Here is a 25,421-nt window from a genome sequence, read left to right as displayed (position 1 = left end):
AATCCATAGGTCAGCAGTTCAACTGAGCAAACATTTACTGAGCAGTTACCATTGCCAGGGACTGTGCTAGGCACAGCAGTAAATGCTCTGTGTGCTTGAGATACTTACAGTTAATGGGGAAGCTTGAGGAGTGGGGAGATGAAATTGGGGAAAAGATGGTTGTCTAGAGGGTCTTGCATCTTGTGAATGACCGGAGCAAAGAGAGGATAGTTGGATTGATGGTTTTTAGGTTGTAATTTATTCACTATAAATACTTGTTTAACTAAACTTTCCCTAAAGCTAACTCTGTCAGTTTCCCAATGAGAGTGCTTTAACTTTCGGCTACTTACATTAAGTCCAGAAGTCGTATGGTATAGACATAATGAGGTTTGATTTGGGGTCATTTTTCATTTATTGATCAGATATTCAATGAGGGCCTACAATGTGTTTGGTACTGGACTGGGCCCAAGGCAGACAGACAAAGTTTAAGATCGTTGGTCCATCATTTGTTAGCTGTGTGACTTTGGGCAACCTACTTACACCATCTTTTATGAACCCTGTTGTTGTGGAAATTGATGAAAAGAATGCAGGCAAAGCTTTTAGCAGGGTGACTGACACATAGTGAGCGCTGGATAAACATATATTATTAGGCTCTATTTATCAAATTTTAATCTCATGAAAACACTGTAATATTAGTATCTGTTATTTCCTCCTATAACTTATCACCCTTAATTTTAATTGGCCAAAGTACATAATTTTGTGTATCTCCTACAACTCCCCTATGCTAAAATTTGACTTGACTTAACACTGTATTTGTGGGGGACAGCAGGGATTTCTTTCTCTTAAGGATGTAACATCCTTTAGCTTTTTAGGTAAAAACAAAAAAGCAACTTCATCTCCCCTAAATTATAATATAAATGCAGCCCCTCCCCCTTAATTAGATTGAACCAGCTGTTTCTTTGGAGCTGATTGCTAGAGAATGTTACTAACATTGGGTTCTGAGTTTCTAAGATCCCAGCAACTCAATATTATATTTTATATTATAATATAAAATATATATTATATTAATATTTAATATATATTATATAATATATATTTTATATTATAATATAAAATATAATTTATATTAGCTAATCATTTGATCATGATTTTTGATATTTCAAAAATTAATGTTATAACTAAAAAACAAATTACATATTCAGATCTTCTCTTAAGATCAGTAAGAATTAGGTGTTCCTCTTCCTTACCTTTCCACCCCCACATATTTTTTCTGTATTCAGTCATGAGTTACTAAAACCAGAGAACATTGATTCTGTTGTTGTTATTTTACAGAAGACAGTATAATAAAACTGCCAAAAATTAAAATACAGATTAATGATATATTGTTTTCAGAATGGTAGAAGAGGGACCTTTCATTTGAAAGACTAAACAGATTAAGTAATTGTATTGTTAGACCTGTTTCAAGGAATTACAAATGTTATCATCTTTACTGACCTTCCTCAAAATAAGTAGAACTGACCCTCTCGTTAGATATTTAAAAACAGAATTCCAAATTTTATCTCCCCTTTGAAAACAAATGTAGATAGTTCAATATGCTCGTTGCATAACATAGAGTAATAGGGTACAAACACAGCAAAAATGCGTGGCTTTTATGCTGCTAGGGCATTTTCCGAGCAGCATATCCCCAGATGTGCTGAGTTTCAGCAGGTTGCTTAGAGGTACTCTGCAGTAGAAACTGATAACATTTACTGTATCTATTCTTGTGGCTTTCTAAAAATAAACTGCTACTTTCAAGTTATCTTTCTATTTGGTATTGTCACTGTATTTAGATTTTGTGGACTTTTCTTCAGCACATTTATATGAAGGGAGCTGTTTAATGTATTTTAAGTACATCTATTAGATTTGAAAGGTGTTTTTAGAATTAGAATAATGAAAATGTTTATAATCCAGAATTATAATTTTTAACTGAAAGATAAACATTCATGTTATATTGCATAGACAATTAGTTAGAAGTTAAATGAAATTAAAATTTTCCTTTAAAGTATCCTAGTTTACCTTGTTGAGTTGGCATAGTGCAGAAATTAACAACTGTATTGGTCTAGAAATGTTAAAGTTAATTTTATTCCATTTGTACAGGGGTAACACACTGTATTAAACATGTAAGGTCTTGTTTACATGGGTTTGATTACAGAAACTAATAAAGTATTCTCTAAATAAAAATATAAAATAAAATTTTCCTTTAGTTAAATGATCCTTTAGAAGGGATTCCTGATGTTAAACTGTGCAGTTGGTGGAAGAGAAGTCTCTTGAATGGAAGTTGTAGCTGCAGGAGAGACACAATGTGCCTCTCATCCACGACAGAGATTCTGAGGCAGAGATCATTATAAGTTTTAAAGGCAGCCTGTGAGTCCCAAATGTTTTTCACGAATTCATAATTCCAAAGCCTTTTTTCTCCCTCAGTTTTGTCAAAGAATAAATTTCTCTAACAAGAGAAGTAGCTCAAAAGTTTTGATAAGAATCAATTATTTAGGATATGAACCTTAGTAATCTAATTTGTGAAAGTATATGATGATGGTGATGATGAAGATGATATTAAATAAAATGTATGCAGGGCTGACTGTGTGCTAAGTGCCGTTTCTCACCTTTCCCCATGTTAACCTTCAAGAAACATTGCACAATATTTGAAGGACATCTCCATTTTACAAGTGTGGAAACTGAGGCACAAAGACTTTAATATGCCCAAGGTCATGTTCTTTTTATTTTTCATATTATTAGTTTATTCTTTAATATTGAACCAAACCTAGTTTTGTTTTTGGAGGTCTTTTTCTTTTTTTTGGCGGCTGGCTGGTATGGCCTTTGCTGAGCCAAACCTAGTTTTTAACTATTTTATTAAATGGGAGTATAGACTAGTAGAACTCTAAAAACCTTGTATACTTTATAGCCAAATTACGCAGGTGTTTGTGAATATTAATCCCTTGTCGGATGTATAGTTTGCAGATATTTTCACCCATTCCATAGATTGTCTTTCCACTATGTTGATTGTTCCCTTCGCTGCGCAGAAGCTTTTTAGTTTGATATACTCCCATTTATTTATATTTTCTTTTGTTGCTTGTGCTTTTGGGGTGTTATTCATGAAGTATTTGCCCAGTCCTATTTCCTGGAGTGTTTCCTGTGTGTTTTCTTTTAGTAATTTTATGGTTTCAGGTCTTACATTTAAGTCTTTGATCCATTTTGAGTTGATTTTGGAATATGTGAGAGGTACAGGTCCAGTTTCTTTCTTCTGCATATGGATGTCCAATTTTCCCAGCACCATTTATTGAAGAGGCTGTCTTTTCCCCAATGTATGTTCTTGTCGCCTTTGTCAAAGATCAATTGGCTGTAAGTGTGTGGGTTGATTCCCTGGTTTTCTATTCTGTTCCATCAGTCCCAGTGTCTGTTTTTATGCTAATACCATGCTGTTTGGTTACAATAGTTTTGTAATACAATTTGAAGCCAGGTAGTGTTATGCCTCTAGCTTTATTTTTTTTTTGCTCAAGATTGCTTTGGCTATTCAGGGTCTTTTGTTGTTCCATATGAATGTTAGGATTGTTTTTTCTGTTTCTGTGAAGAATGTCATTGTTATTTTGATGGGGATTGCATTGAATCTGTAGTTCACTTTGGGTAGTGTGGACATTTTCACAATGTTAATTCTACCAATTCAAGAGCATGGTATGTCTTTCCACCTTTTGTGTCACCTTTAATTTCTTTCAGTAGTGTTTCATAGCTCTCATTTTAGAGATATTTTACCTCCTTGGTTAAATTGATTACTAGGTATTTTTTTTTGTTGGCAGCTGTTGTAAATGGATTTGCTTTCTTGATTTCTTTTTCTGCTAGTTATTGGAGTATAAAAATGCTAAGATGTTGGTGAGGATGCAGAGAAAGGGGACTCTTTCTACACTGTTGTGAGATTGTAAATTAGTACAGCCATTATGGAAAACAGTATGGAGGTTTCTCAAACAACTACAGCTAGAACTACCATATGATCCAGCAGTGAATGGCAAATCTATCCAAAGGAATGGAAATCATCATGTTGAAGGGATACCTGCACTCCCAGGTTCATCGCAGCTCTGTTTACAACAGCTAAACTATGGAACTAACCTGCATGTCCATCGACAGATGACTGGATAAGGAAAATGTAGTACATATACACAGTGGAATACTAGTCAGCCATACAAAAGAATGAAATTCTGCCATTCACAGCAACATAGATGAGCTTGGATGAAATTATGTTAAGTGAAATTAGCCAGACATGGAAAGAGAAATACCACTTGTCCTCACTCATAACTGGATGCTAAGAAAGAAAGAATGAAAGAAAGAACCACAATAATATGATGAACTTTCAGAAGGAAGGAACAAAGCTAAGGATACTAGAGATGGGGGAGAGGGAGGCTAGGAGGTTGGGGAGTGATTGGTCGGGTAAGGGGCATAAAGAATAATTATGATTTGTAATTATGAATATACTAATAAAAAATTATAGAAAAAAGCAAATGCAGGTATTCTGTCTGCAAAGCCTGTGCTTTTTAACTACTCCACTGTACTGTTGAATATGGATCTACTTTCAGTCAACAGATACTTATTGAGTACCTACTGTGTGCTGGGAATTCTTAATTATGACAGATCTGGGGGAATACTGCAGTGAGCAAGACATACAAGCTTGCTGTTGTCATGTAGCTGACATTCTGTGGAAACAATAAATACAAGAACTTTGTGGTTTATTCCTTGGCATAAGAAGTGTGTTTTGGAAAGATATTTTATAGTAATGGTGAATGATTTTCACCTTTTCTCTGTTTACCCGGTTGGCTCATGAAATCCCTCTCTTATCAGTGGTATGCTGTGTTGTTATGTAGACCCAGGAGACTGGGTAGTGTAGGGGGAAATTCCTGTACTTGGCCATGGGAAGACCTGGGTGAGAATCCCAGTGCTCCATCATTTACTGCTTGTGGTGAACTGTGAGCTTCAGTGTCTTCATTTATAAACTGAGCATTGAATGCCCTACCTCCTGAAATTATTGTGGGCTTAAGGATTAAATAAGCGCAAGTCCCTAGCACATTGCTTGACCTAGAAGGGCCTGATTAAGTATTGGTTTCCTCCTTTCCATACTTTTTTTATTCTTAATAATTTTCAGTGAAAGATACAAATGCAAGTACAGGGATCAAACTGAATTCCCTGTAAATGATGTTTGAGTTTTTTCTTACCAGAATGCCATATTTGTTCTAGTTAATTTTTGTTTGAAATTAGCATTTAGGCAAATGTTGAAGAAAGTTGATACTTGCAAGATAACTAAGAATTAATATCAGTTAAAGTAAGATCTTCTTGAAAGAGTTAAGTATAAACAATGCATCATAACAGACTATTTTTTCAAATGTTCTTTGCATAACATTGGTATATTACATTACTGTGCTAGAATTTACCTCTGTATTTTGTACCATAAAGGTAATATATTTCATTTTCATATTACTTTAAAAATGATATTGCTTCGGGCCGGCCACATGGCTCACTCGGGAGAGTGCCGCAGGTTCCGATCCTATATAGGGATGGCTGGTGCGCTCACTGGCTGAGCGTGATGCAGACGACACCGTGCCGAGGGTTGCGATCCCCTTACCGGTCAAAAAAAAAATGATAGTGCTTCTTATCTGCTTATATTTATCAATACATTTGTTTCCTTAGGAATATTTGTTTCTGATATTCGTTTACTTGGTATAATTTGATAATCAGATTTTATGGTGAGTTCTTGAAAGAAATCGTATCTGTAAAATTATTTATGGTTACACTTATTAACTTTGGCCCTTGTATCTAGCTTGTCACTGGATAGATGTTGACTTTTATGGTTGCTTTTCCTTACTTTCTATTTCTACTGCTACCACTCCAGTTGTCACACACTTAGATTGCTAATGATGTTAGGTGATCTCACTTGCCTTAGTCTTCCTCTTTTCTCGTTCATCTGCATACCTCTGTCATACACATCCCGTGTTTCACACATGATTCAGTCAGTACGTTTTAATGTGATATTCACCTCACAGCCCTCACCTCACAGCCCTCAAGAAACTACAGACTCAATAACTCTATAACCCCATTTTCTATCACTTCTACCACAAACCCTCCCATCCAACCAAGCTGTGACTGCCTACTGTATTCTAAATATTCCTTGATTTAGTAAGATACTATTTTTATCCTCATTTTATAGATAAGGAAACTGAAACATAGAGAATAAGGAACCCACAGCTTTGTATCCAGTTAGTCGCCCTCTGGATGGGCTTTCAGCATAGCCTTTTGTAGGGGCTAAAGCCCCACTCATTTGCTCTATAAAATAATCTTGAAAGATAATCTATGGGGTGACTCATTTCTCCAGTGAGTGAAACAGAGCACCTATTTACATGGGTTAACCAGAGAATGCCTCTGTCAGGAAGTGACATTCCAGCCAAGACCTGGGCAGAACGGGGTTGGGTGAGGAGGTGTTGAGGGGAGAGGAGGGCGTTCTGAGGGAAGGGAATGGTGTGTGCAAAAAGCCTTACTTAGTCTCTCATTCATAAGCAAGTATGAATGTTGGTTGATTCTACATCATCCTTGTGTCTTTTGACAGCTTAAGCCAAATATATTAATCTATTTTTCAGAGTTTACTTCTGATGTGATTCTTACACATTTGGCATTTATTATTTAACCACAGCAACTCTAATTAGGTCTTAATAACCACATTTTACAGATGAGAAAAATTGAGATTCGTGATGCTTACTGATGTGCAAAAGGTACACAGTTAATAAGTGTCGGGGGAAAATGGCAGAGCTGGGATATGGCTCAGTCCATCTGAATTTTGTGCTCTTTCCCCATGCTGTAAATCAGCCATTCTATATATAACCACGGATAATACTCCTGCCTTAGCAGATGAATTTATCTCCCTAACCAGCCTGTAAATTAGTAGAATCCAGGGACCCTATGTAGTACCTGCCTCTCTCATAAACACCAGCCAAAGCTTCACATATAAATTCCAGTCAATAAATAAAAGTTGTGTCCATGTACCAGTTTTGCTAAAGCCAAAGTCATTTCAGAGCAATTGGCATACGGTAGAAGAAAATTTTAATAGTTAAAAAATGAATTATTTGCAGAGTATGTACATCATTTTTGTAAAAGCAATAAAGCTATTTTAGTGATACTAGGCAGTGGTTCTGAAATCCGTGGAACATGAAAACTAAACTGAGGAACTAAGGCCAATCTTATTTGTTCTGCAAATTTGTTCACCAAAATTTGGTGGAAGAAAAAAATTTCAATTTGCAGACCATCTTTATTATTTACTTTCTCTGGCTGGTATCATAGATAAACAGATTAAACAGTCATGGGTTCCTCCTGTGAGAAGTACACATGGTCCCCGAATTGTGTATCACCTGTTTTTGCAATTATAATTTCATTGAATAGTCACTAGAGAGTTTGAACTTGTTATTTTGCAGATATTACTTCCTTATCAATGATTGCTCTGTGGTTTTATTCTTATTTTGGGTAATTGGTTGAATCTTTATTATCTTGTTTTCCTGATCCTTTTGAACCAGTGTTCCCCTTAACTTCTGAATTCTCTTTGGGTGCACATGACTGACACACACATTGAATTCAAGCAAGTGAGAACAGAAAGTTTAATGGGATGGTGGAAGGGAGGTGTGGTTATCACAGCATCATCACACCACAGGAAGGGCAGGAGTACAGCTGGACTTGAGGAACAATTGGAACTGGATTTTGAATAGTGTTGGGGATCTCTGCACCTCTTGCCTCTGATTCTCTTTCTTGCTGTAGGCTACTACCTCCATCTGGCGGGTAACACAACCACCACACCTCCACGTTTTACAGCATCAGCTACCAGAAAGAGGCTGACCTGACGTTCCCTCTAATTCAAGCCTCCCAAAATCCCAGGAAAGGGTTCTAATTAGGCTAGCCAGCCTGAATTGACCTGGAGTCTCCTTTGCCTTTCTGGGGTCTGCTGTGGCACAGGGCTCAAAGACACTGGCCTCACCTGGAACTAATTTTGGCTGACCTATGTTGGATTATTTAAATCATATCTGCTAGCTGATTCTTAGTTTAGACTGGTTTTCCCTGAAGAAGCCTTCCTCGTTCTTTGTCAAAGGCAGTATCCCCTTGGCTCACTTAGTTTCCTTTCTAGCATAAGGGGCCTTCTATAGTTTACTCAGTACATTTGCAAATCAGAGACAATGGACAATCCCCCAGTTCCTTGTGTGAGGGAATCTCCTGTTTCACCACCTGCCCTATGTGACTACAGGTGACACATTTGGATGTGTCTTTGTCCGTTAAGAAATATTACTGTTTGTGATACGATAACACGTCACATAGAATGACAAGAAATAACAATACCAGACAAATGTCATATCTCTTCAAAAGAATGGGACAGTTATTTTGCATAACAGTACCTCTAACTACCAAAGGAAAAAGTCCTAAGGAAGAAATAGTACTTTACATTTATGCCACAAGTTTTTCAAAGAGATAAAGTGGGAGGTTAAAGGTCACTGTCAACTTTCAGTTTATAAACTGTTTTGTGATGTTATTTTCTTCCAAACATTAAGAGCAGCCAACCACCTATTTTCCTCATATTATGCAAAATTATTACATTTTAAAGTCAGATTGGATGTCTTTTCTAGACTTGTAAGCATTTCTAATTTGTAAGAGGACAGTTTTTATGTGCAAAAAGGAATGATTATGCTGTGATAACTGTAGAAGAGATAGCTTTTATCTGGTTGGTTGTGCCATCACTTTAGTTAAATTAAAAAACATTTATTATTAACTCACTATTTGCAAGACATTCTGTGAGATTGCTAAAGATGAGTAAGGTATATAGCTTGTGCCCAAGCCCTGGAGGAGCCAAATGTCCACACTCTCCTAGAGAGTTGTAGGACAGCACAACAGAGTTGCATCATGATGAATGTGACCTACCTTGATTGCACTGTACACACTCTAGAGAGCACAAGTGCAAAGGAGCTGTACACATGTTCCATCCAGTGAGTTTGTACCCTGCAGTGGGCGAGGGGGAGATGTGAATGTGCCCTCTGCAGGCTTGCTTGGTTCCTGCATGCCTCTAAGAGCATGAGCATTTCTAGGGTTTAAATGTACCCATTTTCCATACAACATGGCTTCTAAATGTAAGCCAGCAAAAACTCCTAGTGTTCAATGGGAGAAAAAGCAATTGGTTCTAATGGTGGAGGGAAAACCCACTCTTTCAGATTACTTGTGGGATCATGTGACAGTCTCAAGCAATCTCTTCCTATGGGATTTTCAAGAATAACATTAAGTCTAGGAGATTTTTGCCTCATATGTTGTGTTTAGAATTTAGTCCCCACATAAAAATAGAGACATGAATAATGTGCATTCTGTGTTCCTACACAGAATAGAGCATTTAATACTATCTGGTGTGTTTGGTTTGGGGGAAGGTGTCAGGGAGAGGATGTAGCATTTGCACAGAGCTTTGATGGAAGAGTAGGATTTTAATAGGTGGGAATGGGTACGGAAGGGATAAATTTCCAGGTCAGCAAACCATGTACGATAGTATGGTGTTCAGGGAATAGTGAATAGTCTAATACAGTTTGAAATATGTGAGCTTTATTATTTTATAGTAAGAGGAGAAGCTGTAAATAAAGGTTTGGATCGGATCATGGGGGAGAGGAAAGCCGTGGAAAAATGAAAGCCATGGTAAGATTTTGGGTTTTGTTCTATGTGGTAGGGAATGAGTAAAATTTTTTTGTCAGAGGGTGAAATTAGCCAGTGTATCATCCCCAGGGAGAATTTTTTTTTCATCCCTAGGAATGGTCAGGATGGAGTCCTAAAGTTTCAAAATAGATCTTTGTGGTCCTCCCCATCCCTTTCATCTTGATCATTATCCAGGAAGCAGCTGAGGGCAGATGATCTATTGAAGAGGATAACTGCATTTAATGATCAAAGTGCCTTACTAAAGTGTGTGCGGACTAGGAGGAAATGATGAGATAGACTGTCAGCTGTTATTGACTATATCTTATAAACCCAACAATTCAGTGTTGTCATTATTGCTTTATGAAACCTTATCTTTTAGAGAAATTATGAAAAGATCAAAGACATGTTTATAGTCTTTTCTATTTACTCACAATTTATTTTTTAAAATTAAAAATTTTATTTACTTTTATTGTGATTTTTTAATATTTATAACATGAAGTTTACCACATTAACCATTTTTAAATGTATGGTTCTGTGGCATTAAGTACATTCACATTGTAGTGCAACCATCCCCACCCTTCACCGAACTTTTTCAGTTTCACAAACTGAAACTCTGTACTCATTAAATACTTAACTCCATCCTCCCCTCCTCTCCCAAGGCCCTGGCAGTGACCAGTCTACTTTCTGTCTGTGTGAATTTGAGTACTCGAGGTACCTCATATAAGTGGGTTCATACATTTGTCCTTTGTGACTTGCTTATTTTACTTAACATAATGTCTTCAAGGTTCATCCATGTTGTAGCATGTGTCAGAATTTCCTTCCTTTTTAAGACTGAATAATTTTCTCTTATGTATATACCACATTTTTAAAATCTGTTCATCTGTTGTTGGACTCTTGAATTGTTTCCACCTTTTGTGAATAATGCTGTTATGAACATCAATGTACAAAATCGGTTTGAGTCTCCGCTTTCAACTCTTGGGAATTTTTGGATCGTATGGTAATTCTCTGTTTAATTTTTGGAGGAACTGCTATACTGTTTTCCACAGTGACTGCACCATTTTACATTCCCGCCAGCAGTGTGCGAGGGTTTTAATTTTTCCACATCCTTACCAACACTTAATTTCTGTTTTTTCTGATAGTAGCTAACCTACTGAGTGTGAAGTGTTATCTCATTGTGCTTTCGATTTGTATCCCCTAATGATTAGTGATGTTGAACATCTCTTCATGTGCTTATTGGCAATGTATATATCTTCTTTGGAGAAATATCTGTCTAAGTCCAGTGCCCATTTTTAAATTGGGTTGCTTGTTTTTCTGTTGTTGAGTAGTAGGAGTTCTTTTTATACTCTAGATATTAATCCTTTATCATATATATGATTTACAAATATTTTCTAACATTCTTCAGGTCGAATAATTACCTTGGTGCTCTCTTCATTTCTTCCTGTTGATTTGAGTTGCATATATGGTGTCATTTTCTTTTAGCCTGAAACGCTTCCTTTAATTGCTTGTCAGGCACGTCTGCTAGCTACAAATTCTCTCTTTATCTGGGAATGAGTTCATTTTACTTTCATTTTTAAAGGATAGCTTTGCTAGATGTAGAATTCTGGGGTGACAGTTTTTTCTGTCAGCTGTTTGCGTACACCATCTCACTGCCTCTGACCTCTGTTGTTTCTGATCAGACGTCAGTCATTAAGTTCCCTTTTTTTATTGTTCCCCTGTTTGAGATAAATCATTTTTCTCCTTCTGCTTTGAAGATTTTCTTTCATTTTGACTTTTAACAGTTTGACTAAAATGTATGTAGGTATAGATTTCTTTGTGTTTATTCTGAGGTTTATTGAACTTTTTGGATCTGTGGATTAATGTTTTCATAAAATTTGTAGTTGTTGGCCATTGTTTCTGGCTGCCATTATACATAGGTTAGTGTGCTTGATGTCTCATAGGTCTCTGAGGCATCCTTTTTATTCCTTCTTTATTTCTCTCTGTTTTTCAAATTGAGTAATTTCTGTTGATCTATCTTTATGTTCCTTGATTCTTTCTTCCGCCAATTCAAGCCAGTTGAGCAGTGAATTTTCACCTCAGTTATTACAATTTCCAACTCTGGAACTTCCATTTTTTTCATAATTTTTATCTCGTTATTGAGATTTCCCTATTTGTTGAGTCATTGTCAGCATACTTTCATCGATTAAACATGGTTTCCTTTAGTTCTTTAAACATATCTGTTATAGTGGCTTTGAAATCTTTGCTAAGGTCAACAACTGGGCCCAGTTAGAGACAATGTCTATTGACTGCTTTTTCTTTCAGTACGAGTCACACTTTTCTGTTTCTTTGCATGTCTTATAAGTTTGCTGAGAACTGAAAATTTTAGATTATGTAGTATAGCAGTTCTGGATTCTGATTTCCCCTTTTTCTAGGTTATTGTTTGTGGTGTTTTGTTTTGTTTTTTTCTTTTAGTAACTTGCCTGTGCTAAATCTTTGTACTCTGTCCCTGCCATGATATGTGGCTGTTGATGTCTCTGCTTTTCGTTTGTTTGCTTTTATTTGTAACCCTGGCTTCTCAGGGTTGGCCCCTGTGTCTGCATGACTTAGTGGTCAGGTAAGGTTAAACCATACCTCGAGCTGATGGATCTCACGTGAGTTCAGAAGCATGTTCAAATTCAGGCAGTTTTCAAGTATACCTCTGCTTTTACTTTCTTTCAAGCCATATCATGTCTCCTCTGAGTGTGCCACAGCCTCATGGACAGTCAGAGATAGGTGGATGGCTTGGGCTCTGTCTAGTTTCTCCTACATATACAGCCTTCCAGGGAGCCCTAGATGCTTGGAGAGTTTATCAGTCCCTTTATGACTGCCTCATTTTCTGTTAGATTTCTGGTTAGTTTGCTGCAGTCAGGACCACAAGCTCAGGCTGTCTGAGCTTCTGGCATTCCTGCTTGTCTGTCACCTGGGTGGCGGAAACCAGCTGTGCTGCTCAGCTGGGCTTTTTGTGCTCCCCTTGTTTTCTCTCAATCTAGTTAGCCTCCTCTTGCAGCAAAGCTGGCAGAACTACCAAGCTGACCAGGATGGGCCTGGGGGATAGTAGCCCCAGACAGAAATGCCGTAGGTTCCTACTGTTCTAACTCAATAGTTTTTCATGAATAAATGCTTCTTAATTTATTGTATGCCTTTGGTTGATTTCCAGAGCCCTGATTTTTTTTTTTTTTTCACAGTTTTGTCTAATTTTGTCCTTGCTTTTTGGGGTGGAGATTTACCATGCTCCTCAGGCTTCTCTACTGTACCTCTGAAGATGGTTTTTAAGTACTAAAGCTGTAGAGGAAGCCGTATTATTACAAGATTGAGGTAGACAGTGGGCAGTATTTGTGTGAATGTTTTTATTCTTATTATAAACAGAATTTTCAATTTTATCATAGCATTGTTAATGAGGTATTTTTCAAGACTACTTTCTTTTTAAGAAATTTTAGTACCTTGATTCTGACAGTTGCAGGTGCTATGTTTTTAGGAAGTATTGAATTTAAAAAAGTAATTTTGAAAAGGGATTAGATACATTTAAAGGAAAGCGTGATTATTTAGCAAGAAACTTTTTTATGTTTGAGATTTGAAGGTTTCAGGGAATTTTACAACTATCTCTGTTTTCAAGATGTGAATGTTTAAGGGAGTTTTACAATTATCTCTCTTTAAAAAATTATTTTTTTCTGATTATAAACAGTACATTCTTGATGAAATGAGAAAAACCTAGGAAGGCACAAAGAGGAAAATAAGAATCATCATAATCATACTACCAAGCAATAATTACTATACAGACTTTGGTGTCTACTGTATCAGACTTTTTTTTTCAAGACAAGTGCATGGTTTAGACCCACAGAAAATATGTATGAAAAATGTCTGGTGAGTTCACCTTTAAAAAATGGAAATGTAGCTTTTCTTTTCCTCGATAAGAAAATCCTGTTAGGTTACTTATGTGGATCTATTTCTTTTGACTTAAAATAATAAACAAGATTGAATTCCATTTTTTGTACATATCCATTCTATATTTTGAGTCTTTGGATATTAATATGCATTGTTCTTTCGCAATTTGATCATAATTACTAGCATTAAAAGTCTTACTTTGATAATCACATGGAGAGGCTTGATTGAAAGATGTTTCCCTAATGTTTGTATTTGATAGTTTTGTTACTAAATTTAGAAGCCAGGAATTGATAAATTATTTTCCCGTAATTCTGGCTGTGTTTAAGTCCAGACTTCTCATTTTAGAACTGTCTGGTCACAAGATACTTGCTCTGAAAATTTATTAATAAATTAGAAGAATCCCTGTAGTGTTTCTTTTCTTATAATCCTGTCATATGTTAGGCAACATTAGTACTAAAATCAGTAAATAAATACAGTTATTCAGAAGCTTTAAGTAGCTCTAGCTCTACTATATCTAAAGGGAAAAATTGTATTTTAATAAATGTGGCTATACCATTTATTATCATCTAGTATTTATATTTAGATCAATTTAATGTGATTCAAGGTCTCAGGCTAAAGTGCCACGATATGATCACATTATCTGGACAATTAGAGCATTTGCACAAACTCTTGGGAAGCTGTATGTTGGCTTTTTAACCAAAGTATCAGGATTCTTTTTTTATTTCTCTTTGGTTTTAATTTCTTAAAACCCATAATATCTATAAGGTAAAATGCTCAGAAATCCTCACTGGACCATTTTCAGTAAAGTACAAATATAATTTCTATTGCAGTACTGTTCTCTAATACAAATTGATCCACTTACTGTCTGCTACTAAATGGTTCTGGAGAATATCATGGAGGAATTCTGATGATTAGCAAATATATACATGGGCTTTAAAAAATTAATGGTTTCCAAATATATATATATTCTCAGAATTACTCCTCAGGCTCTTTCTACTGTATCTGTTTATCTTATTCTTGGTAATTTGTGAGTTTTTACTCTCTCTTAAAGAAAATTTACTTTATTTTGTCTTTTTTTTTTTTGGTGGCTGGCCAATATGGGAATTTAAACCCTTGACCCTGGTGCTTGGTGTTTTCAGCACCAGTTGTAACCGAGTAAGCTAACTGGCCAGCCCAATTTACCTTATTCTGAATAAACACTTTGGAACCCAAGTCTAGAATAAAAATTCATTTACGAAAGGTATGTGGGTCTGACATTGTTAGGGTTAGTTTTTCCTTTGGAAGCATTTTTGTTTTTGAAACAGATTTAAAAAGTGATGCCAGAGGAGAAGGGGTCTGGGGAGGCCCAGTAGCTGGCATCAACCCACCCCATCCTCTTACCAGGTTCTTGACTCTGCCACAGGAAAGAATTCAAGGGCAGAGTCACAGTAGAAAGTGAGAACAAGTTTAATGCAACAAATAAGAGATACAGATTTCACAGAAGGTGTGGCCTAGCACCTGAGACTGAGCAAAGCCTGCATCAGGTTTAGCACAAAAGTAAGAAATACACAGAGTGCAGCCTGACTCAAGAGAATGGGCAGCCATTTGCAGAAAGTAAGTTTGATACCAGAGAAAGCCTACACACCTCAGCAAGCGAAGTGCTGGTTGGCCCCAGGAAAGTGAGCAACAGCGCCACCGTCTGCCAGTATTCAGCTTTTATAGTTTCATTATTTAATACATATTCATGCTATCTAATGAATATAAATTCCACTTTACTGAGCATGTTTGGCATTAGGGTTATATAACCACTTTCTACAGAGCATGCCCAGCCACTGGATTTGCATTAGTCAGCCCCCTGAGGTCTCAGTTTCCTGTGCTTTTGTGTCGAAAAGAGGTCCAACTAGCAAAAGTAACTCCTTTAGGAGAGGGCCCAGAGGAGGTGCCTGAAACCTTGGGGAGTGGCTTGAAATACAGGGGTGTGTTTGAAACCTGAACCCATGGAAACTGAGTACCTCCTATCTCAGATGGTTTTGGCTTCTGTAGATTTAATAATAGAAAAATAGCAAATAATGAGCAAATTCTTGTTTGAAGCTCTCTGTTGCTGCTCATTTATGTATCTCAGCAACACCCATTCCCGTAGTTTCCTGAACATGATGGCATATTTGTGGGTTGAAAAAGACTCCTAAGTGATTATGCAATCACTTAGAGAGGAGTAGTATATGTTTAGAGGAAAATTGTTTTTAGAAACATGAAAACATGAGAAGGAATTAGGAAACCTTTTAGTTTTATTTTAAATACTTCTCTTGTTAAAGGGCAACAAAAATAATGGTTTTTTAATGAATCATGGCAATTTAGTAAAATACTTAAAAATATCTAAAATGTTTATGAAATGGTAGAATGTTTTATAGTGGATATAACAGGAAAAAATTCATAGAAATTTTTTAGGATTTGATCATTATATGTCTGGGATGATTTACAAACCTACCTGAATAAACGTTTAAAACAGTTTTATAAAGAACTGGAAGGTATTGTATTGATAACTTTGGAGAGAAGCAGAAAATCCTACAGTAAGCGGAAAGTGTGTACTATCATTTCACCAGGACAGGGTTATACAGTTAAATATCTTGGCCAAAATCTTTATAGTAAAAAATATGTTGACATGAAAACAGCTTTTCTGGGAATTAAAGATTCATTTAAGTACTATCTAATGAAGGATGCCAAAATTTCTGCAAGATAGGTAAAGGACACATTTATATTGCTCTTTTTATAGCTGAAATGTAGCTATTACAGGGTAGATTATAATAACTTTTAATATTTTGATGCAGGAAATAGTAAAATATTGTTATACATAAAATAATGAAAATTCAATTAAAATTTGAAATGCAGTTTTAAGGAAATTGTAATGATTTTGTTCAGAGTTACATGACAACCTTATTTTTTTCCCCTATTTTTAAGTAGACTGTGAAGTTGATTTCAATTCTCCCTCCATTTGCCTTCTAAGTCCTAGAGAGAGAGAGAAAGAGAGAGAGAAACATTGGGTTAGGGCCATTAGATGGTTTCTTTGGCAGTCATCATAGCTATTCACAATATTCTGGTTTTCTCACCTTCGAAGGACATGGTAGTACTGCACTTTCCCATCTCCTTGAAGTTAGGAATGACCATGTCACTTGTCCAGTGAAATATGATATATATTCCTTCTTGGCAGAAGAGACATGCATTCCTTCCAGGCAGAAGCTTTAGGAACCAGCGAGCAATTTGCCACTGGTCTGGGGACTGCTGGCATTCCAAACTGTGGAGGCTGTCAGCCTGCAGCCCTCAGTAAAGACCACGTTGAACAGAGTACCCACTGCCCTGAGGTGGACATGTCATGTGAGTGAGAAATAAACCTATGTTGTTTTAAGTCACTGAGATTTGGGGATGCTTGTTATTATTGTAAATGCCAGTCTAACCTGACATATATGGTTTCCGTACATCTGAGGGTAAGAATAGGACATTTTTCACCAACTACAATCACTATTTCTTCAACTGTTTTTGTTTACATCTACTGTGTGCCAGTCACTGTTCTGGGTGCTAGGCATACTGCAGGGAACAAAACAATCTCTTCTTTTCTCAGTAAGCTTCTTCCTATTCCTCATTAACTGTTATTTTGGGAATCTCCTTTACTGTCTTTTTCTATCCTCTGAGCAACTGGTTGCTCCATTCTCTTCTGTGCTTCTACAGCAGTTTGTACACATACCTTCATTTTTGCACTAATGATCTCGTGATCATTCTATTTCTGTCTTGCTTTCTAGGCTAAACATTTCTATAAATGTTTTATATATTGTAGGTATTTATATATAACATTTAAAGTAGTATAAAATATATAGACAAAACAATTTAAACATTATTTATAATGTATGAGGGTACTTCAAAATGTTCATGGAAAATTTGTATTATCTTTTTTTTTTTTTTTTTTTTTTTTGCTACTAGCTGGTACAGGGATCAAACCCGATACCTTGGTGTTATCAGCACCACACTCTAACCATATAAGCTAACTGGCTAGCCCCTGTCTTTTAACTCTTATTTTTCCGTGAACTTTTTGAAGACCCTCATATAATAACAAAAGAGTATGTATACGTGTGTGTGTATTGCATCATCCGTTATTCTTTAAAATAATTTTTGAATGAATCAATAAGTCTTTCCTGTGGGGTCTTTTGCTTGAATGTGATTTGGGATCAAAATATGAACTTCTGTATTTTGGTAATGTTCTCCAAATGCCTTTGCTCTGTGAATTCAACTTTCAGATTATTACTAGTGGATGAGAACAGATATATACCAAATTGCCTGAGCAGAAATGTGAATGAATGGGAGAGGGGGAAGCCTATTAAAGTGGCATTGTGCCTCTTCCTCTTACTTAGCGATAACTATTATATCCTTATATCTGTGTTTCTCAATCTTTTTCTTATTATCACTCCCACCTGCCCTGAGTCTTTTTAGACTTTTTTCCCCTTAACTGCTCCCAATGATTTTGCTGCCACAGATATACTGTATAATTGTGTATGTATTGAATGTATACTTGTGCTTTATACAAAAAAAATATATATAGTAGTTCCCTTTCCCCCTTATCTGTGGTTTTGCTTTCCCTGGTTTCAGTTAGCCATGGTCAAATGCAGTCCAAAAATATTACATGGAAAATTCCAGAAATAAACAATTCATCCCAACTCATAGTCCAGAAATTTTAAAAAATTTTTTTAAATTAAAACAATACAACAATTCCTAAGTTTCCAGTTGCACACTGTTCTGAGCAGTGTAATGAAATCTTGCTGGGATGTGAACCATCCCTTTGGCCAGCATGTCCACGATGTACACTACCACCCCCGCTAGTTACTTTGTAGCCCCTCAGTCATCAGATCCACAGATCACAAGAAAGGTGAGTACAGTACAATAGGATATTTTGAGAGTGAGAGAACGAAACCATATTCATGTAACTTTTATTACAATATATTGTTATAATTGCTCTATTCTATTATTAGTTATTGTTAATCTTTTACTGTGCCTCATTTATAAATTAACCTTTGTCATAAGTATGTATTTATAGGAAAAAACATAGTATATGTAGGGTTTGGTATTATCACAGTTTCAGACATCCACTGGGGGTCTTGGAATGTATCCCCACAGATAAGGGGGGATTACTGCAAGTTTTTTGCCCCCTGAGAACCAATTTTTTTTTTTTTTTGAGAATGCATGCCTTGAACTAATATTTGTAAGAGGTAATTTTTTTTCCATTCGTAGGAGGAAGGCATTTCCACTTCAATAAGCTAAGTTTAACTATATTAAGTTAGAACTCTGTTGTCTAGTACACCTGTTCTTTTATAACAGCTTTATTTTAAGCTGATTATTATTTAAATAAGTATGCTAAAATGTTAGTGTATTGAGAACATTGAAAAATTGGCTTTTATGCATCTTATAGAAATTCATTTTTTTCCGGATTGAAGGCCTCTAAACCACACAGTCTTTCTGTACAGACATATTTGCCTTTTATTCCTTCAGCAAATATTTATTGAGGGTATACAGTGTGCAAGACTTGGTGTCAGAGCTGAGGACCCAGTGGCTTGTGGAATTGATTCTGGCTCCTTTATTCTTTGTTAGCCAGAATGCTAATATTGGGGGCTGGCCCGTGGCTCACTCGGGAGAGTGCGGTGCTGATAACACCAAGGCCCCGGGTTCGGATCCCATATACAGATGGCTGGTTTGCTCACTGGCTGAGCGTGGTGCTGACAACACCAGGTCAAGGGTTAAGATCCCCTTACCGGTCATTTTGAAAAAAAAAAAAAAAAAAAAAAAAGCTGACAGAATGCTAGTATTGTGTGTACTCGCTAGTGCAGAGTTGTTTTGATTGTACTGATTTGCAAACATTAACAACAAAATATAGGGAGCTCTTGGTTAAAAACCCTGGGACTGGGTATAATCCCTTGTCTACCACACCATGTATAAAGTCTGTGAAAATATTGAAGGCCAAGTTTCACAAGTTGCAGAGTCAATATAGTTATTTTCCTGTTTTGTCCTGCAACCTGTGACAGTTGTCTGGCTACACCAATGCACATTATTCTGTCTGCAGTGTGGGAATTTGCTTAAAATCTTGGACCATTCTACACAACCAGTGTAGTATCTGAATATCTATATGCACAAAATAACAGGGAAACCTGAATGTAGGGTTTGTTCAAAGAACAAGGCTCTGTTCCTCATGACTGTTTAAGAATGAAGTGTATACTTTGAAGCTAAGTTTCAGATTGCCTAGGAGGTATGGGACAAATACATTTCAGAAAGAATATGAGGCAGTACAAGTTATCTGCAGGCTTTGGTGTGAGTGGCCGTCCAAGCACAGAGCCTTTTATTCATTGATTTGCACAAATATTTACTGAACTCCTAATCTCTGTGCCAGAACTTTTGGTGAATAAGACAAAAAGCCCTCATTTTCACTCAGCCTCTCTGTCCCCATTTCTTGGACAAATAGTGTAGGATTTAACACAGAACAACTTTTTATTCATTCATTCAACATGTGTTTGCTTGAGAATCTATAATACAGGTACACTATTGTGCGATATTAAAAAGAGACACCATCTCTGCCCTCAAGGACCTTGCAAGCTTGTTTGTTCATCACACAGTCACTTATTCAAAAAGAACGTGCACTGAGCTGGGCATTGTGCCAGATCAGTGCTAGGGAAATACAGAGATGAACAAGCACACAGTCCCTGAAGGGCTGCAAGTCCCAGCCTAGAAAGGCAAACAACATAATATCATTGGAAGAGTATAGTATGATAAGTGATAATAATTAGCTCCTCCTGCTATACTGGGAGAGTGCAGAAGATGAGCACAGAAGTGGAATTTCCTAAATTAGCTCTGTGTAGGTGAGAGGTCAAGATGTGGTCTTTCTTTTTATTTTTGGTGGCTGGCTGGTACGGGGATTGAATCCTGGACCTTGGTGTTTTCAGCACCACTCTAGTCAACCGAGCTAACCGGCCAGCCCCTAACAAGTGATTCTTGGTCTGACTTTCTGGTTGGGTCTGGAGAGAAGGGATGGCATGGAAAGGAGAATGGAGGGAATTCCAATTAAAGAAAACAGTTCAAGTAACAATAAGGAGCTGTAAGGCACCAGGCAACTTTACAAAACTGCAGGTACTTTATTTGATTTGGCTATAAGAGGTGGTGGCAGATGAATTCTAATCTAGTGAAACATGTGCAACATAAACAAAAACTAAATCCTTGTAATATTGGCACAGTAAATAGCTCAATGAAACAGATAGCCCAGAAACAAACAAACAAACAAACAAACAAACGTGCTGTGTGATGAAGCAGGTATCACAAATCAAAAGGGAAGTAATAAATAATACTGGGACAGTTGATATGCTATTTGGTAAAACAATAGATTCTTATTCCAAATGATTTTTAGTCAGGTCTTAGGGGCTAGAAATTTAGAATTTAGAGGATTAAGGTTGCCTTCTGTGAATTAAAATTTAAGATTAACACTAGTGGGTCAGAGGATATGTGTGTGTACGTGTGTGTGTGTGTGTGTGTGTGTGTGGATAAGTAAATCAAATCTAAGGCACCAAATATCTTATGTACTATGTCAGCTTGTTGAATGTTTTGATCCTATGAACAGGGCCAGCTTCATGGGCCCCATACTCCTGAGGGCCCTGGGTTTGGTTTAATGCTGTGCTGTTGCTGCCCTCTGGAAAGTCTTAATGTTTGAATATGAGGCCTATATTTTCTTTGTGCACTGGGCCCTACAAATTATGCAGCAGTCCTGCGTATGGAGTCATGATGAGGTTGATTGAGGTTGATCATCCATGGATTCAGAAAGTTACAGAGCAAAGCCTTGGAAATAGATATCCTCATGCTCTCTGGAGAGTTGCAGCCAATCCAGTTAAAGTGTCCCAGCCACATTAGCAGGACCATCTGTATTGTGTATGCAGATACCTCAGGCTGTCAGCACGATGCCATTAAACATTCAAGTTTATTTGAGAAATTCTCTTCCTTCCCATTTCCTGCCCACTAAGCAACCTTTTAATTGCGATTTGATTTCTTCTGTAGTTTTCCTACAGGGAGAGAACTGGCTGGCCGTGCTGACCCCATACTTTATTCAAGAAGTTAGTTACTAAGTTGGCACTCTGGTTATATGCATCAGTTAGGTTCTTTAATGTGAGCCTGTCCCTGAGGAGTCTGCTTCTGTTAGATTTCTGAGACAGAATGCTGAAGTCCAGGCACGTGCTGGTAAAGTCACCAAAGCAATCAAATGTAGAACAGTGTTAAGAGCAAGGGCTTTGGAGTCACGACAGTCAGACAATCCTGGGATCAAATATAAGTCCTGTTGCTTACCATGATGTACGATCCTGGCCTCCCTGTGCCCTAATCTTTTCATCTGTCATATGCTGACTTTAACACCTACCTTAAGATCGTTATGAGATTGAATGAGATAATGTACACTAGGTCATGGTTTTGCAGCCTTAGTACTATTGACATTTTCGGCCAAATAATTCTCTGGGGGTGGGAGGTGGGGTGGCCGTCCTGTTCATTGTAAGATGTTTAGCAGTATTTCTGGCCTCTACCCACAGGAGGTCATAGCCCTCCCCCTTGCCCCCATAGTTGTAACAATGAAAGTGTCTCCAAACATTGCTAAATATACTCTATGGAGGGCAGAGGTGGACCTGGTTAAGAACCACTAGTCTTGGTGTATAGAACAGCGCCCGGAGAAAAGAAAGCTAACATCAGGTTTTATAATAATAATGCCAGTAGTGGTTGTGATGATGATAATACTCTCGATGTGATCTTGAGGCCCCTGGGAAGACATTTGTCAGTCTTCCATCTATTCTTTGTTCTTTAAATTTCTGTATCTATGCCAGAATAAACTCCATATGAATCAAATAGTAAATGTAAAAAGATCTACCTTTAAAAAACTGAAAGAAAAGGAAAGTAACACATTTTTAGTTTTGCAAAGGGTTTCCAAGCTCAAAAGCAGTGGTACTTTTGTGATGTTTAATGTTGGGTTTAAATCACATTGTATAATTTTCTTCCCTGATAGATGTCACTACATTAAAAATAAACAAGCAGGCATAATCTCTAAGAACTTTGTAATTATTATTGAAGAGTAAATTGGATATAAACTTTTTGAATAGTATGACAAAGTGGTATTAAGAAACTGGTTTAAGTCAAAAAGAAAGCCTTTTTTTCTGGCTGGTACAAAAAAAGAAAACCGAATATTCCCCATATATAAGGGCAAAGGAGGAAATATAGTCAGCCTGTAAACATTTGAAATTGTTCAAATTTAATAATTTTTAAAAATTAAAATCCTTTCTTCATTTAAATTGGAAAAGATTCTAAGCAATAACATCCAATTCTGTTGTAAAGTTAGAGGAGCCTTTTTACAGGTACAACCCCTCTGGGAAAAAAACATGGTTATAAATATGCCTTAAAAATTGTCATATCTTTTACTCCTCCGAAATAACATTTGGGAATAATGCCTATAGCACAATCTGAAATGTAGACAAATATTTATGCATGAAAATTTTTAGTGCAAAGTTGTTTTAATAAAAGGCAGCTAAATGTTCAGCATTAGGGAGGTAATTAACTCTAGCTTATGATAAATAATTTGTAGTCCTTAAAAACAATGTTTATATAATGTTTCTAGTAACACGCAAAATTCTTATAATGTTAAATGAACAAAGCAGGCTTTAAAGTTGCATATGCAATAAAAACAACTCAGAAAAAGACTGGAAGGCAATATGTAAAATGTTAATGGTATTTCTTCCTGGAAGATTGGAGTATGGATAATTTATGAACATTACTCATACGATTAAAGTGATCATTTCATGGCAGACTTAGACTTTTTGGGAGTTTCTGTTCTTTTAGGTAATTTTTTGATCTTTTGCATTTCTAGATGAAGGGTTTTTAACTATGTTTCTCTGCATAGGAGATAGCAAAAAGCAATTGTTGATGTCTTAAAGTACAGTTTTATATTTAAAGAAATTACTTATAATTGCAGTATGGAACCAATTTGAGAAGGTAGACTTCTTACCCCCTGGATAAGGTGAATTAATGTTTTTTTATACAATGTTACTCTTTTTGTTCATTAATTTATAAAGATATGTTTATTGTTTTTTGATGAAAGATGAAAGAATCTTTAAAATGTCAATTTTTATATTTGTAGTATGTGCAGAAGCTTATAATCCTGATGAAGAAGAAGATGATGCAGAGTCCAGGGTATGTATTTTACTGAATGAAATAATTTCAAATTATTACTCTTGTATTATATAAGGAAAATAATAGTAGAAAAGATCTTAACAGGCATACACGTTAATGGGAGACATAATGGAATTATTTTGGCTATTTCTTTTCCTAGTCTTTGATAGCCTACTTCCATGTCAAGTTCTGTGGAATTACTTTTATCCAAACAGTATCTCTCTTTTAATAAAAGGAAAGATGAACATATGTGCTCATTGCAGTTGTAGTTTTCTTTCTTTTGCAAAATATATCCTGGTGATAAAAATATTTTCAGCTATCTTTCCCATAGTAATAATGTCAATTTCCTTAGTGTTTCTAGTAAAGAAAAATATTGGGAAAAACCTTCTGCTCTTATTAATTTATAACAACAGAAGTTTATCCTGAAACAAACAGATCACAATAAAATTACATCTAAAATGTCAGTATAGCAGTTACTATTTTTTAAAATCTATGAGTCTTTTTCTTTTTTTGGTGGCTGGCTGATATGGGGACCCAAACTCTTGTCCTTGGTGTATAACACTGCACTCTAACCAATGGTGCTAACTCGCCAGCCCCAAAATCTGTGAGTCTTGGGGGTTTGCTTAGCAACTGATTCTTGGAGGCCCTGATGTTTTTGTAAGAATTTGTCCAGCGTTGTTTGAAGCAGTTTTTAAACAGTGTCCTTTAGCTCAGTTCTCCTATTATTTATTCAGTAGAAAGAAAACTAAATAAGAGATTACTGTGCCTGGAAATGGAAAATAATATTATACTTTTTTTCTTTTTTAAGTATGTACTTTGCAAAAGTCTCCCTTGTCTCTTTGGCCTTAAAAAGTATAAACAAAAACCTATTTCTGTAGCTCTGAAAAATACTTCAATAAGATTGATTTTTAATGTGGAAAAGCAGGTACTATATCCCTAAGTCATTACATCATTAAGCTCCCTGAAATGTATGTAAAATCCAATGGTAGAAAGATCAGGAGCCTTATAATGCAGATCTTGAAGTCCCATTTTACTCCTGTACCTATAGGGATTCTCAGCATGAGGGTTGAGGGAATTCATTTCTCAGTATCAGAACTTAAATTATTTTAATGGTGTCCACAAATCCCAGCCTGGAAATTATGTTGCCTTAGGATCAAGATATTTTTATTTATCCACGGCATGCTGTTACCACTCTGCAGTCTGAAAAACTAATCCTTGCCTGTCATATACTTTATTTATGTATCTAACAGAAACAACAATGGGTGACATTTGAATACTATAAGTATTCTTTATATTTGTGTATTAATGTATATGATAAAAGTTAGCAATTGAGATGAGTTTGGTAAGCTAGTTTAAATTAGTAAAAAGCTAACTTAAAGAATATTTAACAATATAGTTTGAAAACAATATACAGTATCTCATTGACTCAAGGATTATTAGGCTGTGAGTGGAATTTTATCTACCATGTAATCCATGAGATAGGTAAAGTGTTTTGGCTAGTTCACTTCAATTGATTTCTAACAGTTTTGTTGGGGAGGCTATTCCAGTTAAGATTCATATGGCTGTATAAAAGAACCCAATCACATTGAGATACCCCTAAAAAGAAAATACTAGGGAGAGATTATTGGACAGTGCTT

General features: G+C 36.2%; 1 protein-coding gene across 1 annotated transcript in view; it reads left to right on the top strand.

Annotated features, from left to right (window-relative positions):
- The window catches only part of PRKAR2B (protein kinase cAMP-dependent type II regulatory subunit beta), an 89,038-nt gene that overhangs the window by 32,811 nt on the left and 30,806 nt on the right, over nucleotides 1–25,421 (top strand). Inside the window, exon 3 of the mRNA XM_063100680.1 lies at nucleotides 23,753–23,805. Within this exon, the coding sequence (XP_062956750.1) occupies nucleotides 23,753–23,805 (53 nt within the window). The remainder of the gene's footprint in view (nucleotides 1–23,752; nucleotides 23,806–25,421) is intronic.

Source organism: Cynocephalus volans, chromosome 6, assembly GCF_027409185.1.
Source record: "Cynocephalus volans isolate mCynVol1 chromosome 6, mCynVol1.pri, whole genome shotgun sequence".
Classification (NCBI taxonomy): Eukaryota; Metazoa; Chordata; class Mammalia; order Dermoptera; family Cynocephalidae; genus Cynocephalus; species Cynocephalus volans.
This window is presented reverse-complemented; position numbering and strand designations above follow the sequence as displayed.